The sequence below is a fragment of the Thalassophryne amazonica genome, chromosome 22 (assembly GCF_902500255.1).
Source record: "Thalassophryne amazonica chromosome 22, fThaAma1.1, whole genome shotgun sequence".
NCBI lineage: Eukaryota > Metazoa > Chordata > Actinopteri > Batrachoidiformes > Batrachoididae > Thalassophryne > Thalassophryne amazonica.
The window spans coordinates 34,594,062-34,611,987 of NC_047124.1; the positions used below are offsets into that span (position 1 = coordinate 34,594,062).

Genomic DNA, 17,926 nt, shown 5'->3' on the forward strand with positions numbered 1-17,926 from the left:
TGTGACATACATTTTAGAATGAGCAGAAACATCCCGATGACAGACAAAGGGAAACAGACCTGCTCCATACAAAAACGAAGCTTCTGTGCTGCCTTTCGAAAGTGGTGGCTCAGATTTACAGACAGGAGATGACAGACTTCACCCCAAAACCCTGAACTTTTTCAGTGTCAGATTTTGAAACCTAAAGTGTGGTGACGTGCTGTTTGTGTGATTGCTGGTTTACTGAAGCTGTGGACATGGACGTGGAGACATCTCCATGACGCGGTTTTTGACACGCAGGTGGATTTGTTATATTGGGAAAAGTCCAAATACATTATTTCCAGGAGTTAATGGACTTTATTTAATGTTCCACAATCATGAGAGAACTAAAGGCAAAGCTGCAACCAGCGATCGTATGTGTGTGTGCGTGCGTCTTTGATCATGTGGAGTTTACATTTGGAAATAAATCTACAACATGGTTTATTATATGGTACGTCATTTTGCCGGCTTCTGATTGGCCTGTTCGCCACTTTCTGAGGTGTACCTCACGCCGAGTAGACCGGTGGGGGATTCGAGTACACCTCGCGTGCAGTATACTGCTAGCCAATCGAGTGATGCCTTCTAACGATAACGACCAATCAGACAACGCCTACTTGGGCCCGCTTCGAGTTGCATCGTGCGTCATCATGACGACGCCGTGTACACAATGTAGTAAGGTCACAGAAAAAAAAAACGCTGCTGGCTGCAGCCTCGGTTTTCTCTCACAAATGTGTTTAAATACAGTCCATAAAAGTCCTACTCACAGACTGATTGACAGGACATGTCCACATCAAGTATAACTCCAGACAACTACACTCACAGAGGGTTCGTTCGCGCGCGTGTGCACGCGCATCTCGCAGTCAAAGTAGGAAAGATTATAACAGAACTCAAAGCGCAGACCTGCAGCTCAGCACAAATATAAACTAGAATTTAAACGGCACTCTGATTCCTCTGTGCAAAGAATCTGCAGGCTGCGTTCTCACCTTCTCTCTGCCCCCAGCTGCACCTGACGCAGACATTCCTGTGTCCTCATGACACCACAGGAAGCTCAAAGCAGTCCCGGTGTGAAAGGGGCTTTAGAGATTGTGCTCATGAAGTATTTTGGTCCTGTTGGTGCAGTATGATAGTAATAATAAAAAGATGAAACTTGAGATTGATTTTTCAGTTTTATTATGTTTGACAAACTCACAATTTTCTTGTTTACCATATAATAAAACAGTTATAGACTTTCCATCCATCCTGACCATCCTGACCAGGTCCGCATAATCACGGGTACACTGAAATTAAAAGTCTATAACTGTATAGAGTCTGGAATGTTCAGGATTTTACCACTTTTGTGTTCTGTGGCAAGCTTCTTTTTTTTTTACTTTGAGATTGTGAATTTGGAACTGGAATGTGTGTGTGTGTGTGTGTGTGTGTGTGTGTGTGTGTGTGTGTGTGTGTGTGTGTGTGTGTGTGTGTGTGTGTGTGTGTGTGTGTGTGTGCTGCTCATTGCTCTTGCACGTCAGTCAAACGGATGAGGTGTCAATTTTACCAGTCAACTTGAACGCAACACAGGTGAGCTGTTCCTGAATTGTTGTGCTGCTTCTGCTGCTGCAATGCATTATGGGAGTTCAGTCTTTGGTTTTTTTTATTATTATTATTACTGATATTGTAGTACGTGTTGGTGTTGCGGTGTTGTTAGTGTTAGAGATTTGTTGTGGTTTTCTAGTTCAAATAATATAGTCCGTTTGGTGAAGACGAGTTATGTTGTCACCATGAGTGAAAAGTGTCTGGTGATTGATGTGTTCAGTCAACGTTTGTGTTGTTGTGTTTGAAACATAAATAGTGTTTCTGTTATATGGCTGGGGGGGGCCTGGCTGCCGGTTTGTTTGTCTGTTTGTTTTCCTCCCAGGTGGCGTGCATTTGGGACTGAGTGGCTGTGTTGCTGAGGCTGTCAGGACCTCACCCTGATCACCTGCGACTCGTCAGGACTCACAGCTGAGGTGCATCTGGATGGATTGGAGCATGTTGGCATTTAAGACTGGAGTGCACAGTGTGTATTTGCCAGAGACTCGACCTTGTGACCAGACGGGTGAGATCGTCGTCTCGGGAGCCATCTCATCAGCAGCGGATGCTGAGAAACGTCCAGGTTTGATGCACAGTCTGTGAAAGAGGAGGGGGTGAGGTCTCACGCTCGTCAGCACACTTCCTGAGGTACGTTAGATTTTGTGACTAACAGTTATACAGTCAGTAAATGTGGTGTCCCTCACACCTTATTGTATTGAGCTGTTTGTTAGTCATGTATCAGCTTCCACTGCGGTGGAGTTTTGTGAACTGGATGTTCCATGCCTGCAGGTTGGAAGCTGATCAGCAATCAAGCCAGGAAGTGTTTGCTGTTTGTACACCTTTAAGTGTTCTGTGTGTAGAGTGTGGACTCACATAATGGTTCCTTCTTTCACAGACTCGGTTGTTGCGGCCACCTGGGGGGTGTCGGCGGGGTCCTTGGGTCCGAAACAGCTTCTGGCTCCGGACCGTTAGCGCTGCTGGGAGCGCACCACGCCAGGCCGCACCTTTTTGTTATCACATTTTCACTGTTATGTATTAAATTCAGTTAGCCTTTGTACCGTGCTCTGCTTATTTCATACTGGGTCCTTCAAACGCTGGTCGGTTCTCCGAGCTGCGTCCGACACATAACAGTTTCTTTACATCAGCTGTCAGAGAGCATGAAGACAAAAGCTTTGGCTCCTTTTTCCATGCAGTTTGCCACATTGTGTAATTTAGAGACAACTTGTGTCTTCTTTTGATAAACATGATGATGGTGTTTAATGTTTTTTTATGTATTTATTTTTCGTGTGTTTGTTTTGTGTTTGTGATTGTCTTTGAATTTCCTCAGAAGCTCCTGCGGTGCTTAAACTCAAAACTGACTCATCATTAACCGACAGTGTACCGAGTCACTACTAAAAGTTAGTGATTAGCTGTAACTTCCACTCAATCTTTAGCGGTCTATTGGTTTACTGTTATAAAAGTTAACTTTTCAGTTAATGAATTAGAGGTTACCAAAGCTAAGTTTTTGGTGAGCTGTTCCCACTCCTGACCAGTGGTGGAAACACAAACTAAGTCCTTCTGACCCGTACCATGCTGTGCAGTACTGACCTGAACCACTCAGTGGAAACGGGGCTGTCAGCACACTGACTACATCATCATGATCTGACAGCTGCATTAACGTGTTCAACATATCCAACGTATGACAGCATTTTAATACGGTCAGCATACGCTGGCTACATCATCAAGGTGTGACAGGGCCATTAGGTTCAATTCCCACCAATGTTCTGGTGGCCTCCTTTATAAATTTGTTCTGTTGGCTTCATGCTAAAAGTATTCATATGAACAGAAGGCAAAAATGACATACAAAAAAAAAATAAATAAATAAAAATACTTATACAACCATTTGTACACACACCTGCAAGCAAAATCATGTTTAATAATAAAACACAACTTTTAATTGTGCACATGTTGATCTGCCTCATGTCCCGCCCTCGACACGCCCACATTCAGCCACAAATGGTCACCTTATGAATATTCAAACAGACGTGAAGTCTGAACCAAGAAAGAGCAGGACAAGAAACTTTTCTGAAACAGAAATCAAAGCGCTTGTCAGATAAATCAGATAAAAATAATAAATACAGAGTAGTAACACTAGGTGGCGAAAGTGAGCCAACAATTAATTATGAATCCAACCATTCATAAGGATCATTTACTTATTGTGTAGCAGGTTTCTTCTGAATTTTGACATTTTGCTGACTTTTGGACAGACTATAACTTTAAGAAGCTTTAAGAAACTTTAAAAAGCTTCACTCAAGAACCAGAATGAAACTTTCCAGATAACAGAATAAGTAAATCATTATTTATCATTAGTTGCTGTGAAATCACGTGTTGATGTCTTTATTAAGATAAAATCTCAACAAATAACATTTGTGGAGCAAAAATGTGGACCGAGTTTTAATATCAGATTGAACTGCAAACAGTGCTAATGGTGAAAACATACAAAATTAAACTAGAAGCACTCAGAGAGGGCAAAGCTCCGCCAAGGCCATAGGGTCACTGACCCTAAAGAGATTCCTTCCTTGGCACAGTGATCTATTCAACAATTCAGTGTTACAATTCATAACCTCCTTGGCGGAGGTAAAAACAATTTTTCGGTAATGGCGGTTTTCTTCTGGATCTGGATCCATAACATTTGAAGCTACATCAAATCTGATGACACCTTACTGAATCAGTACAGATTCAGCTACAATTTGGTGTTTTTCCAACCACTCCACAAAATTTCATCAAAATCCGTTCAAAACATTTTGAGTTATCCTGCTGACAAACAGACAGACAGACAGACAGACTAACAAACAAATGACCGAAAACATAACTTCCTTGGTGGATAACATGAACATTTACTTCAACGGAAATACTGGAGCACAGACTTCTCAAATGGTCCACGAGGAGAATAAACTGCACAACAAGCTGTTTTATACCAGATATTTGGAATTAAATACTCAGACAGGAGAGACACAGTCTGACGACAAAACGTTGCAGCCTCTCCTGGCATGGCTCTTGAATCACCTCACAATTATTCACAATGCTATGGCTTAAAACACGGTAAAGTGATGAGGTATTTAAAAACAGAAGAAACAAAAAAAATCACCCCTTTATACTTGTTGTGGAGGGGTAACTGTCTGTGGACACCAAAACTGTTGTTCCAGGCTGCAAACATGTTTATTTCTGCTCTAAAGTTGGACATTTAAACATGGGCTTCTGTGGAAAGTAACTCCTTTTAAGAGTCAGTCTCAAGTGACCAATCAAGGCAACATTTTCAACTTCCAGGTTTGCTTCATTTCCTGCGCGTGGAGGTCAGGGCTTGGTTCTTGGGTCCTGCATTGCAACTGCACGCTTCTCTAATGTGTCTGTGATTAGAACAGGTTAAATACAGAGGATTAATTTCCCTTCAGGGATCAATAAAGTTTATCTGACCTTATTCAATAACATATTACTGTTAACAGATAAATATATCTGATGTATAAAAGTCAGGTGTGTGTATGTGGGAGTGACCACCTATAATATGTCATATGTATGGACAGAGACCTTTCTTTCTGTCCACATGTCCAAATATTCAGCAAACATTAGCTCCTAATGTTAAATCAATGAAAGTATTGATCAGTCACATCAAAGTGCACTGAGGATTAAAGTTGCCTTTAATCTAACTCAGTCTTTAATGCTGTTGATGTCTTTAATCAAAGACAGTTCATGTGTTTTCTGCTTAACCAGGCATCATCCAGGTCTCCTGCTGGTCCAGTTAATAATCATGTTTGACTGAATAAAAACATTTTCAGGTTTGACTCAGCGTCCAAAACTGGTTTATGGATCCTGTCTGAGGTGTAGAACAAACTGGAACTTTTGCATAACAACACAAATCTGTTTCTTGTTGATTTTGTCTTCAGGTTGAGTTTGTGTGATCTGTCAGAGAGAAGCTGTGAAGTTCTGTCTTCAGTTCTCAGCTCTCAGTCCTCCAGTCTGAGAGAACTGGACCTGAGTAACAACAATCTGCAGGATTCAGGAGTGAAGCTGCTGTCTGCTGGACTGGAGAGTCCACACTGTCACCTGGAGACTCTCAGGTCAGGACTCATCAATGTGTGCAGCAGCTCCATAAATCAGAGTGAAGCTGCAGCTTTGCTCCCTGTCATGTTGTGTGAGTGTTGATGGATATCAGTGTTTGTAACCACAGTAATGAGCTCATCCTGCAGCAGACATCAGTGTGTCCGTGCTGCTGCAAAGTGGGGACGTTCTGACACTGTCCTCACATTGTATCTGCTGGTTTGTGTGTCTGCAGGCTGTCAGGCTGTCTGATCACACATGAAGGCTGTGCTTCTCTGGCCTCAGCTCTGACCTCCAACCCCTCCCATCTGAGAGAGCTGGACCTGAGCTACAACCATCCAGGAGACTCAGTCAAGTTGCTGTCTGCTGGACTGGAGGATCCACGCTGGACTCTGGACTGTCTCAGGTATGGACTCGGTCTGATGGAGTAGCTCCATGTGGAGACATTTAGTCCCACTGGTTCATGTGGACCTGACACACCAAGCTGACCTCAAACACCTCACACTGACAAACAGCGACTCAGCAAACTCTCTGTGACGACTCACTGTTACTGTTTCACATGAACACATGACACAGATTACAGTTGATGGATCGAAGGGTGGGGTTTAAATCCCACCCCCGTCCCACTTTAGCTGCACCAAAACTTAAATGTCTTTGTTTCTACTTGTCAGCCAAAAGCTTAGTTCTTAGCGATCCAGGGTATAATTGGCCGTTTTTGACTACTTTTCAATTTACCATAAAAACTGTTTACTTTGTCTTGTTTGGTGTCATTTTTTTTCAGCACAACCTCACCTGTGTTACTTTACAGTTTTGTGTTCATTCTGATGTATTAACACAGTGAACCTAAATTCAAACAAAAACATAAAATCCTAATTGAGAAAAGTTTTTGTTTGTGCTTTTTTTTACTGTGAAAACTACAAATATGTTTAACAAACCATTTTATACCAGAATGCAAATATAAATTGTAAATTTTAAAAATGTACAAAAGTAGCAAACAAATATATATATATATATATATATATATATATATATATATATATATATATATATATATATATAACTATTTACATTAAAATGCAGATAAAGTGCAGGAAATGCTTCAGGTGTTTTTTATTCAACTATTTACAAAACAATAAGATGCCACACAAATTATTTGTGCCACTCAAAAAAACAATTCCTGTCCAACACAAGACAGAGTGAACACAGTCTGACCCACAAGAGGAGAGTCACTCCTCCTGTTGACCACCTGGAGGTTAATAAAATTATTACAATTACCGTCTCCAAATGTTCAAAATATGTTTGAATTGCCTGACAAATCAGGAAAATGCACCTTTAATTTCAAAATGTTCTGGAGTCATGCCCCTGCACCTCCCTTGTTACCCCCCCCAACATACAGAGATCTGTCCCTGAACATACATGTGTATATGTTCTGCTCACGTGCTTCTTGAGGAAATCATTTGTCAGTCATTCACACATTCTGGTGTAAAGACAAACAACTACAGTCGATCATTTTCACTGTCAGTCTGTTCAGAGTCACATGTTTCAAACAAGAATGGAGACAAAAAGCTTCATTTCTCTGAAGCAGGAGTCACCAACCTGCTCCTGGAGATCACCTGGGGCCTCATGTACAACGACTTGTGTGGATTTTCTGCTGAAACATGTCGGACGCCAAAACCCAGAAACTGGTGTAAAAATATTCAGATGTATCAAAGTGAGCATCCTCATGGATCCAAGTACGTTCCATTAGTACAGCTCACTGAACGTGGAATTGAGTGCACATGCAGATACATCAAACTCTGCTCTGGCCACGCCCCTATTTAAATATGCAAATCCATGTAAATAGGCCCTGGAGCTGGGATTCACCACAACGTCACACCAGACAACATGAACACAGACAAGAAATTATAGTGAGTGTGAGCTACAGATGATGGAAATGACATGAAGACATGCAGGAATAATTTATTTGGAACCTGATAAACAGAATAATCATGAAACTGGTAAAATGTGTGTGTGTGTGTGTGAGAGTGAGTGACTGTGAGGCTGTAAACACTGTCAGCTCAGAACAGCACACACACACATGACAGTTAAAAAGGTGAAGTGTGTCCCTGCCGACAGTGTGTGACATTCAGAACTTTACACGTGTGTATATTGACAAGTACTGAACACTGGGAGACAATCAGTTATGAAGCTCTGCTGCTCCAGTCTCACATCAAGAAAAAAGAAACACATTGATAATAACAACAAATAACATGTTTGAATGCTCACACGCCCAAATGTGCCCACACTGGTTTTCATTCAGAACAATTACACAAAAAAACTATGTGTGTCAGCTTCTAGCCTGTTCCCACCTCAAACCAATGCATCTGCACATCACATATGATGTGAACACTGATGAAATGAAAATGTTTCCTGTTAACAAAAACATATTCATCATGTGATGGCGCCTTTAGAGCAACATGTGTGCAGTCAGTAGCTCTGATCACATTAGAGAAACCGGCTCTCAGTGCAAATTGTGCTTTAATGTTGGATTGTGATGTACCTGGATGACATTCAGATGATTGTGTTCCACACAACTGACATGGCTCAGCTCAAGGTTGACTGACACACTCCTGACTGATCAGCCAGCTCCCGCTGGAATATCCCTGTTGCCAGGAAGCCCAGTGTGGTCAGCACCTGTGTGGACACAGACAACCCCTGGCTCCTCGCCGTATTGCGCTCTGGGCCAGCTGCAGTTCTGCACATAACTCCAGTCTGTCCTTGGTAATCGAAATCAGCTGATGAGCCAATTATCATCATTTCCAAGTAAATCCTCGTATTCCCTGAATACACGCTCACGTCTGATTGCTCCATTTATAAGATCCTCTAACAACGTTAACACAGTGATTGTTGGTGCCATTTTCCACATCACTTTGCTTTCATGTCCACCCACATAATTGCAAACACGTGGGTGTGTTAATTGCTCATCAGTGTGTCTCTGATGTTCACATCACTCTGATAACTTCTTGTTTTCAGCAGTGGAACAGTAGCTGTAGTAGCTGAACACCAGACAGAATTTTTGTGTGACGCACCGCACATTTCCACAATCATTTCACTTTTGATCCATCTGAACGTTGCCATGGAGACGGATGCCACGTTTTTGTGTGTACACACACTTTGTCCATGAGGCCCCTGCTGTCCTTCATGTTCTCCGTGTGGACCTGCTGCAGCCACAGCTGATTGATTAGCTGATTGATTAGTTGATTAAATCACTATTTTCATATTATTTTCTTTGGATCAGATGAACACATGAACATTTTTCATCAGCAGTGATTCAGCTTAACTCTAAAACAGAGAAGGAATAAAAAAGTAAAGAGAAGAATTTCAGCTGGTTTGTCAGAAGGCACATGGGAGACCGGAGCCCTGATTTGATCTGTTTTCTTGTATTTATATTCTTTGTGTGCTGAATGATTGATGGAAATGAAGTTCAAGAAGATGTTCATGTGTTCATCTTCTGACTTGTTTGAAGAAAACTGGCTGTAAAAGTGATGATTTTCTATACATTTTTCAGTCTGTCAATGAAAATTTCCAAATAAATATTTGTTTTTATTTGACTGTGAAAACATTTTTTGTTGTTGTTCAATTTTGTCAATTTTGTAAAAGATTCTGATGAGTGAAAATTTATTGATTGATATTGATTTATGAACATATTTTAAATTGTGTGAGGAGCCAATAATTCTGACCAGGACCAGAATCAAACCAACACACAGTAAATCAGATAATTCAAATATTTAGTTTATCAATCAGAAATTAATCCTGTTGTTTCTCTTTTTTAAAAAAGATAAAACTCCAGTGGATGTTGGATCTTGAACCAGTACTGATCTGGTTTTCTTTGTCTCCAAAATGATAAATGGACATTTTTCAGGATTTGAACGTTTCAGTTTTGTGTTCTTATTGTCACTGTGAGTTCAGAATCCAAGATTGAATTCTAAACAAGTGCAGTTTGAAACTTTTCCCTCCAGAGTCACAGATCACAAAAAGAAAAGTCAAACATGATGAAACCTGGAAATTAGATTTGAAACATTCCACAAAGATTCTGAGACTTTTGGGACTCAGAGACAAAACGAGCGTCACACCAGCGCAGCCGCGTGTTTAACAAAAAGTAACCAGAAAGACGACAAAATATCAACTCTGAGAAAAAGACACACAGAAGATCTTCTGTTCTTTCACACGTTTCCATGGAGACATGGACTGTGGACTGGACGACCCTGATATCATCTGATCCCAAAGAGAGCAGAAGGTGTTCTGTTTTAGTCCCAGAGATCAGAAGAAAATCTGATCTGGTTCGTCTGTGAACTCATGGACGCCGCCATCTTACGAAGGGATCTTTCACCAATACTACCTGCTGATTGGCTGAAATCAATGTGGACGTCATTCATTCTGCAAAGACTGAAAAAAAAAACCCACCAAATTATTGATTTCATAAGAACATCAGGAAATTCAATTCGCAAACATGAAAAATTAAATCTAGTGTTTAATAATCTTTGAAACATTTATTTTTAATTCTGGAGGATTTGCTACGAGGCTCCACAATATGAGGGGACATGTAACGCCTGCAGCTGATTGGCTGAGCACACCTGACTTAATGATCAGTGGGCGGAGCCTGCAGAGTCAGGTGACCTCCAGGAGCAGGGTTGGTGACCCTGATTTAAAGGATTAAATCCACTTGAACAGATTTTCACCAGAATCTTCAAACTTGAAAAAGCCAAAAGTTGTTGTTTCCTGCTGATCAGCACAGTTAGAGGTGATCAATAATCAATGATCCATTTGGAGCGATGAGTGTGTTAGAAGAGAAGAACTAAAGTGTGTGGATGAGATCAATGTCATGTTGATGTTTCCATGATTAAAGCCCATGTGTTGCTCCGCCCCCTCCTCCTTTCAGGGTGGATCCTGGTGGAGTCCGATGGCTGAGACCAGGTCTGAGGAAGTGTAAGTCTGTTTGTACTTTGATCCATCTGTTTCCATAGAAACCACCCTCTGTGACATCACTCATTCAAGTCCTACTGACAGTGAAGCAGAGTTCAACATGAAGGCGCGTCTGATCCACGTGTGTCACGTGCACGACTTCTCCAAATGGACACGTTGAAAATAAATTCAGTGTTTTCACACTTTGATTTATTTGTGGCAGAAACAAAATCAACACTGACGCCACATGTTGCTTTTTCTTTTTTTAACGAGTTCATATTCAACCACAAAGCTGTGAACAGCACACAGAGGCCCCGCCCACTTCCTGTCTGTCTGACCTGACTGTGACTAGCCCCTCCTCTTCTCTCCGTGCACGCTCTGAATCAAAATTGATCAGTGGATAACTGATCAGAGAACTGTTGGATCAATAATGCCTGTTTAGTCATGCTGATCAATGAACTGATCAATTGATAACCCCAGCTGTGTTGTGCTTATAGATGATCTGATCGATCAATAACTCTGGCTGCGTCATACTGATCGGTGAATTGATCAATCTGTAACTTCGGCTGTGTTGTGTTAATCAGTGAATTAATCGATTGATAACTCCAGTTGTATCGTGTTGATCAATGAACTGATTGATTGGTTATTGCAGTTGGAGATCGGTGAACTGAACAATCAGTAACTGAACTGATCGATCATTAATTGATCGATAACTCCAGTAGTGGCGTGTTGATCAATAAACTGATCGATTGATAAGTCCGGCTGTGTTGTGTTGATCAATGAACTGATTGATTGATTCCTGTGTTGTGTTTTGTTCCATCAGATTTCTGTGAACTCTCTCTGGATCCAAACTCAGCGAACAGAAAACTCAAACTGTCCAACAACAACACAAAGGTGGAAGATGTGGACGAGGATCAATCATATCCTGATCATCCAGACAGATTTGACCTTTGCCCTCAGGTCCTGAGTCCAACTGGTCTGACTGGTCGCTGTTACTGGGAGGTCGAGTGGAGACGAGACGTTTTTATATCAGTGACTTACAGAAGAATCAGAAGGAAAGGAGACAGTTTGAACTGTTGGTTTGGATCTAATGATCAGTCCTGGAGTCTGAGATGCTCTGATGGTTGTTATTCTGTCTGGAACAATAACAGACGAACAGTCCCTCCTCTCTCCCCTTCGTCCTCTCACAGAGTCTCAGTGTTTGTGGACTGTCCTGCTGGCACTCTGTCCTTCTATGACGTCTCCTCTGACTCTCTGATCCACATCCACACCTTCTGCTGCACGTTCACTGAACCTCTGTGTGCTGGGTTCAGGTTCGGGTTCTGGTTCTGGTTTGGTTCTGGTTCCTCAGTGTCTCTGTGTGGACTGTAGGACAGAGAGTCTCCTCCTGTGGACACAAACACTCGATCACACACGTTTGGACAGTAAATGTCCAGCTGGTTTGATTTTGACGTCTCAGTTGTTGTAAATTCAGCCTGTAAACAAACATGATTTTCACATGATTGACAGTTTGTTTGTTTGTTTGTTCAAAGAAACAAACAATAAACAGAGTCCACTTATTGTTGTCTCTGGGTCAGTCTGTTCATGATTGACAGCTTGAAATCTGTCTCTCCTGATTGTCTTTTTCTGATCAAAGCAGTTTGATGTGTTGATTGTCTGTCTGTCTGTCTGTCTGTCTGATCACAAATCATTTGGACGTCTTCATTGTGACTCCGCCCACCTGCAGCCATCAGACAGGTGGATCTATGTCCAAGTAAAACAAGTTTTTATTTTTGTTTTGTTTTTCCTCCTAAATCTCATTAAACTGTAAAAATGTTCAAACTCATAAAATGTGTTTTTGTCCATTTGAGTCTTGATGAGGAATAAAGTAATTTTTCACAGTCTGTGTTTCGTTCTAAATCTGGTGATATATATATATATATATACATATATATATATATACACTCAACAAAAATATAAACGCAACACTTTTGGTTTTGCTCCCATTTTGTATGAGATGAACTCAAAGATCTAAAACTTTTTCCACATACACAATATCACCATTTCCCTCAAATATTGTTCACAAACCAGTCTAAATCTGTGATAGTGAGCACTTCTCCTTTGCTGAGATAATCCATCCCACCTCACAGGTGTGCCATATCAAGATGCTGATTAGACACCATGATTAGTGCACAGGTGTGCCTTAGACTGCCCACAATAAAAGGCCACTCTGAAAGGTGCAGTTTTATCACACAGCACAATGCCACAGATGTCGCAAGATTTGAAGGAGCGTGCAATGGGCATGCTGACAGCAGGAATGTCAACCAGAGCTGTTGCTCGTGTATTGAATGTTCATTTCTCTACCATAAGCCGTCTCCAAAGGAGTTTCAGAGAATTTGGCAGTACATCCAACCAGCCTCACAACCGCAGACCACATGTAACCACACCAGCCCAGGACCTCCACATCCAGCATGTTCACCTCCAAGATCGTCTGAGACCAGCCACTCGGTCAGCTGCTGAAACAATCAGTTTGCATAACCAAAGAATTTCTGCACAAACTGTCAGAAACCGTCTCAGGGAAGCTCATCTGCATGCTCGTCGTCCTCATCGGGGTCTCGACCTGACTCCAGTTCGTCGTCGTAACCGACTTGAGTGGGCAAATGCTCACATTCGCTGGCATTTGGCACGTTGGAGAGGTGTTCTCTTCACGGATGAATCCCGGTTCACACTGTCCAGGGCAGATGGCAGACAGCGTGTGTGGCGTCGTGTGGGTGAGCGATTTTCTGATGTCAATGTTGTGGATCGAGTGGCCCATGGTGGCGGTGGGGTTATGGTATGGGCAGGCGTCTGTTATGGATGAAGAACACAGGTGCATTTTATTGATGGCATTTTGAATGCACAGAGATACCGTGACGAGATCCTGAGGCCCATTGCTGTGACATACATCCAAGAACATCACCTCATGTTGCAGCAGGATAATGCACGGCCCCATGTTGCAAGGATCTGTACACAATTCTTGGAAGCTGAAAATGTCCCAGTTCTTGCATGGCCGGCAAACTCACCGGACATGTCACCCATTGAGCATGTTTGGGATGCTCTGGACCGGCGTATACAACAGCGTGTACCAGTTCCTGCCAATATCCAGCAACTTCGCACAGCCATTGAAGAGGAGTGGACCAACATTCCACAGGCCACAATTGACAATCTGATCAACTCTATGCAAAGGAGATGTGTTGCCCTGCATGAGGCAAATGGTGGTCACACCAGATACTGACTGGTATCCCCCCCCCAATAAAAAAACTGCACCTTTCAGAGTGGCCTTTTATTGTGGGCAGTCTAAGGCACACCTGTGCACTAATCATGGTGTCTAATCAGCATCTTGATATGGCACACCTGTGAGGTGGGATGGATTATCTCAGCAAAGGAGAAGTGCTCACTATCACAGATTTAGACTGGTTTGTGAACAATATTTGAGGGAAATGGTGATATTGTGTATGTGGAAAAAGTTTTAGATCTATGAGCTCATCTCATACAAAATGGGAGCAAAACCAAAAGTGTTGCGTTTATATTTTTGTTGAGTGAAGTGTTGCGTTTATATTTTTGTTGAGTATATATATATATATATATACACACACACATGAGCCAGCTAGCATCTATTAGCCTGCTACAAATTGTCTCCCCTATCTTTAGCACTGGTATTACACTCTACCATTTACCGTTATTTCTACTTCTTATATACCTTACTTCATACCCAATTACTACAGTAAATTTCAGGAACTTTTGTCTTTATTTACTACAGTTGCATAGTGGACACAGATTGTGGCAGCTAGCATCTGTTACCCTGCTAGAAAATGTATCCCCTATCTTTATACTTATCTTTATAGCTGTTATTACACCCTACCCTCAATTTTTTCAACTTCATATATAAGTGAGCTCATACACGATTACTACAATAAATGTGAGGAAGTTTTGTCTTGATTTACTATAATTGCATAGGGGACACAGATTGTGGCAGCAAGCATCTGTCAGCCTGCTACAAAATATATCCCCTGTCTTTCTAGCTGGTATTACACCCTACCATTAGCTATTTGTACTTCATATTTACTTTAGCTCATACCCAATTACTACAGTAAATTTGAGGAAGTTTTGTCTTTATTTACTATAATTGCATAGGGGACACAGATTGTGTCAACTAGCATCTATCAGCCTGCTACAAATTGTCTCCCCTATCTTTACGCTGGTATTACACCCTATCCTCAGTTTTTTCAACTATATTGATATTGAAAGATCCTCGTATAAAAAGATCGATACTCAAGCTTTTTGCTCTCCTGCACACAGATTCATCAAACTCTACTCTCTGTCTGTAAGAGCAGCACTGCGCTGTGTCACACAACACTGAGCAGTGCACCCTTCCCCCCTCTGGTCTTTTGTTGCGCCGTCACGTGGCTCAGCGGCGCCAGCCAACAACCATCCAGGTAGGCTCAGCCTGGCCCTCCCACTCAGCGCTCTCCTCGAGTCAACACGTGACACTGTGAACATGATACTGTTCTTAAATAAAAACCTCTAATCCCTTGTTCTGAACGGGGGACAGGGACATATGTTGAGTGATATTTTTTTAAACAGCAATGTTGATTGTGATAATAAAGTATTTTGTTGTCACATACATTATGGTGAAATTCTATCCTAGGTATTTTGGATCCTTTGAATCTATGAAGCTTAAAAAAGAAAAAGTATCGGTATCGATATTGGCGATACTGTATTTACTTGGTATCGGATCAATACCAAAATTCCCAGTATCGCCCACCTCTAATGGCTGATCTCTGTTGTGGAGGGGCGTGTCTGTTGTTTTGACAGTTTATTACAAACACCTGGAATAATATGTTTTACTATAAAGCATACATTGTATGTTGTCATGTGGTAAAATGTCTTAACACCATTAGCCCCTTTAGCAGCTATCCATTGAGTTACTTTATTGCTTGATTCCTGAGCAAATAAGCGGCTCATAACTTTTAATGCTGACACCAAACAGAATAGTGAATCAGACAGTGAACGTCCTAAACTTTCACACTCATGAAAACAACGGCTGTAAGCTTCAGAATGTATCCTATGATATATGAACATGCATACTTAGTGTGACGCTGTGCAATGTAAAGTTTGATGGTTTATTCAACTGTGAAGTCACGCTATCAGTCATGTTAATGTAACGGTAGACTAGTTTAGTGTTAGCTTTTTGCACATTCTCATGCATAGTCTAAAAATAGCCTGATGCAAAACTGATTACTTGCTGAACTGCTCAGAACTAAGTTTTTTTTTATATATATATATTTTTTCTCTTATAGTTTCATTCTTGGTGTTTCACCACTTAATGAGAAAATAAAGGAGCAAGATGCTCATTTCCTGGTTCAAGGGAAAATAACCGGAGTTTGTCTTGTTGTTTAACTGTGCTAACGTGGGTTAAGCTACATAACGCAGAGGGAGATCAGTATAGTGAAAAACCACACTGCAGTGAGTTCAAGCAAAGATGGAAGACTTTACCATGGACACCAACTATGAATCCACTGTTTTCTAAACTGAAGGGGTGAAATCTGAAGAGAATTCACAGTGACTGCCCTCTCTTAAATGATCAGTCCACACAGCGTCAAGAGGTAGCTCCAAGTGCTCATCATCTTCAAGGTCCGTCGTGGAGGCTCCAGCCAGAGCGAGAGCTTCAGCCGAAGCAGCAGGAAACAAAGTGGCCTATGATTAAAAAAGTAAAAAAAAAAAAAAAAGCCAGACTGGATTTAGAAAAAGCTTCACTGGATGCAGATTTAGAAGCACAAGCAGTTGAGCAAGAAGCGGAAGCTGCACGGGTGAAGGTGGAAGTTTTAGAAGCAGCCACAGCTGTAGAAATTGAAAACCGGGCTGACATATAGTGAAGAACTGGACCTTCTCATGAAGAATCCATGCTGTTCATGTCACAGACCCCAGAGCTGCCTTACAACTGTCCTGAGACAGACTACAGGGATGCTGTGGCACACCAGAAATAGTAGAAAATGCCTTGTTCAAAAGACTTGATAGCTTCCCTCATCTGCCTGCCAGAGAAAACACAAAACAGAGAGTTCAGTGATGTTCTCATGGAGCTGCTGGCAGCCAAAAAATGATGGGTATTTTCTTGGCCTAGCCTACCTTGATATTCCTCGTGGGATAAAGCCCAAAGTGGAGAAGTTGCCCTCAGGCCTACAGGAAAACTGGCTCCACACTGGCTCAAAATACAAGGAACAACACAGAACAACTTTCGCCGCTTTGCATTTTTTGTGGACTTTGTCTGTGGTCAGGCCAAGGCCCGAAATTACCCAAATTTCATGTTGTTAAGCAACAGCCAGGCTTAGAGCAAAGATGAAAGACCTCTAGCAAAGTGTAGTGAAGTCAAGACTGCTACAGCTGTGCACAAGACAGATGTTTCTGCCACCGTTGACTCAGGCTCCACAGCCACTACAGACAGTGACCCAGCTCGATACTGCCCCGTGCACAGAAAAGCTCATCCCTTGGAAAAGTGCAAGTCATTCAGAATGAAAACACTGCAAGAACGTAAAACCATCTTAAAGGATCATAAACACTGTTTCAGGTGTTGCCTCCCTGAACCACCTTGTTAAGGACTGTCCAGCAACAGTGAAATGTGATGAGTGCGACAGCCAAAGACTCTGCTGTGCAACGCTCCCAGATAGATCTATGCTTCCCCCTCCATCGCCCACTCTACAAGCGTGCACATTGACACAAAGCAGTTCAACACTCGAAGTGACATCACGGTGCACTAAAGTCTGCAGCCAGGGCAGCCTCCCACACTCATGTCTTCCCCCAGGCTCAGCCAGAACGCTCCATCAGGATGTACGTCATACTCAATGATCAGCGTCACCGCTCTTTGGCCCGCTCTGAATTTTTCCATCTCTTCGAGGTCGAGAGCAGTCTGTCACCGTATCTGAAGAAGACCTGTACTGCCACCACAGAGATGACAGGAAGAAAGGCTGCAGGCTTCCAGATCGAAGCAGTGAATGGAGGCGTGTGCCTGGACCTTCCACCTCTCATTCAGCGCAATGAAATAATGACCAACAAATCTGAAATTCCAACTCCAGAGGTAGCCCTCACACACTCCCAACTCAGACACATCGCTCCGCACATTCCCAAGCTGGATCCTGATGCTGAGATGATGATCCTGCTCGAGAGCCACATGATACGTGTGCACAAGGTGAGACAGCAGGTCAGTGGTCCTCAGAACGCACCCTTTGTTCAGCATCTAGATCTCAGTTGGGTGATTATAGGTGAAGTGTGCCTTGACAATGCTCAGAAACCAATCCTTAGCGTCTTCAGAACACACGTTCTCCAAAACGGA

The 17,926-nt window shown here is 42.1% G+C and overlaps 1 protein-coding gene across 5 annotated transcripts in view; it reads left to right on the top strand.

Annotated features, from left to right (window-relative positions):
• The window catches only part of LOC117503794 (NACHT, LRR and PYD domains-containing protein 3-like), a 354,710-nt gene extending 342,569 nt beyond the window's left edge, over positions 1 to 12,141 (top strand). For all 5 annotated transcript variants that reach the window (XM_034163046.1, XM_034163047.1, XM_034163048.1 and 2 more), the window contains 4 exons: positions 5,487 to 5,660; positions 5,876 to 6,046; positions 10,559 to 10,605; positions 11,405 to 12,141. In XM_034163046.1, coding sequence (XP_034018937.1) covers positions 5,487 to 5,660; positions 5,876 to 6,046; positions 10,559 to 10,605; positions 11,405 to 11,952 — 940 coding nt within the window. In that variant the 3' untranslated portion in view covers positions 11,953 to 12,141. The remainder of the gene's footprint in view (positions 1 to 5,486; positions 5,661 to 5,875; positions 6,047 to 10,558; positions 10,606 to 11,404) is intronic.
• The last annotated feature ends 5,785 nt before the right edge of the window (positions 12,142 to 17,926 follow it).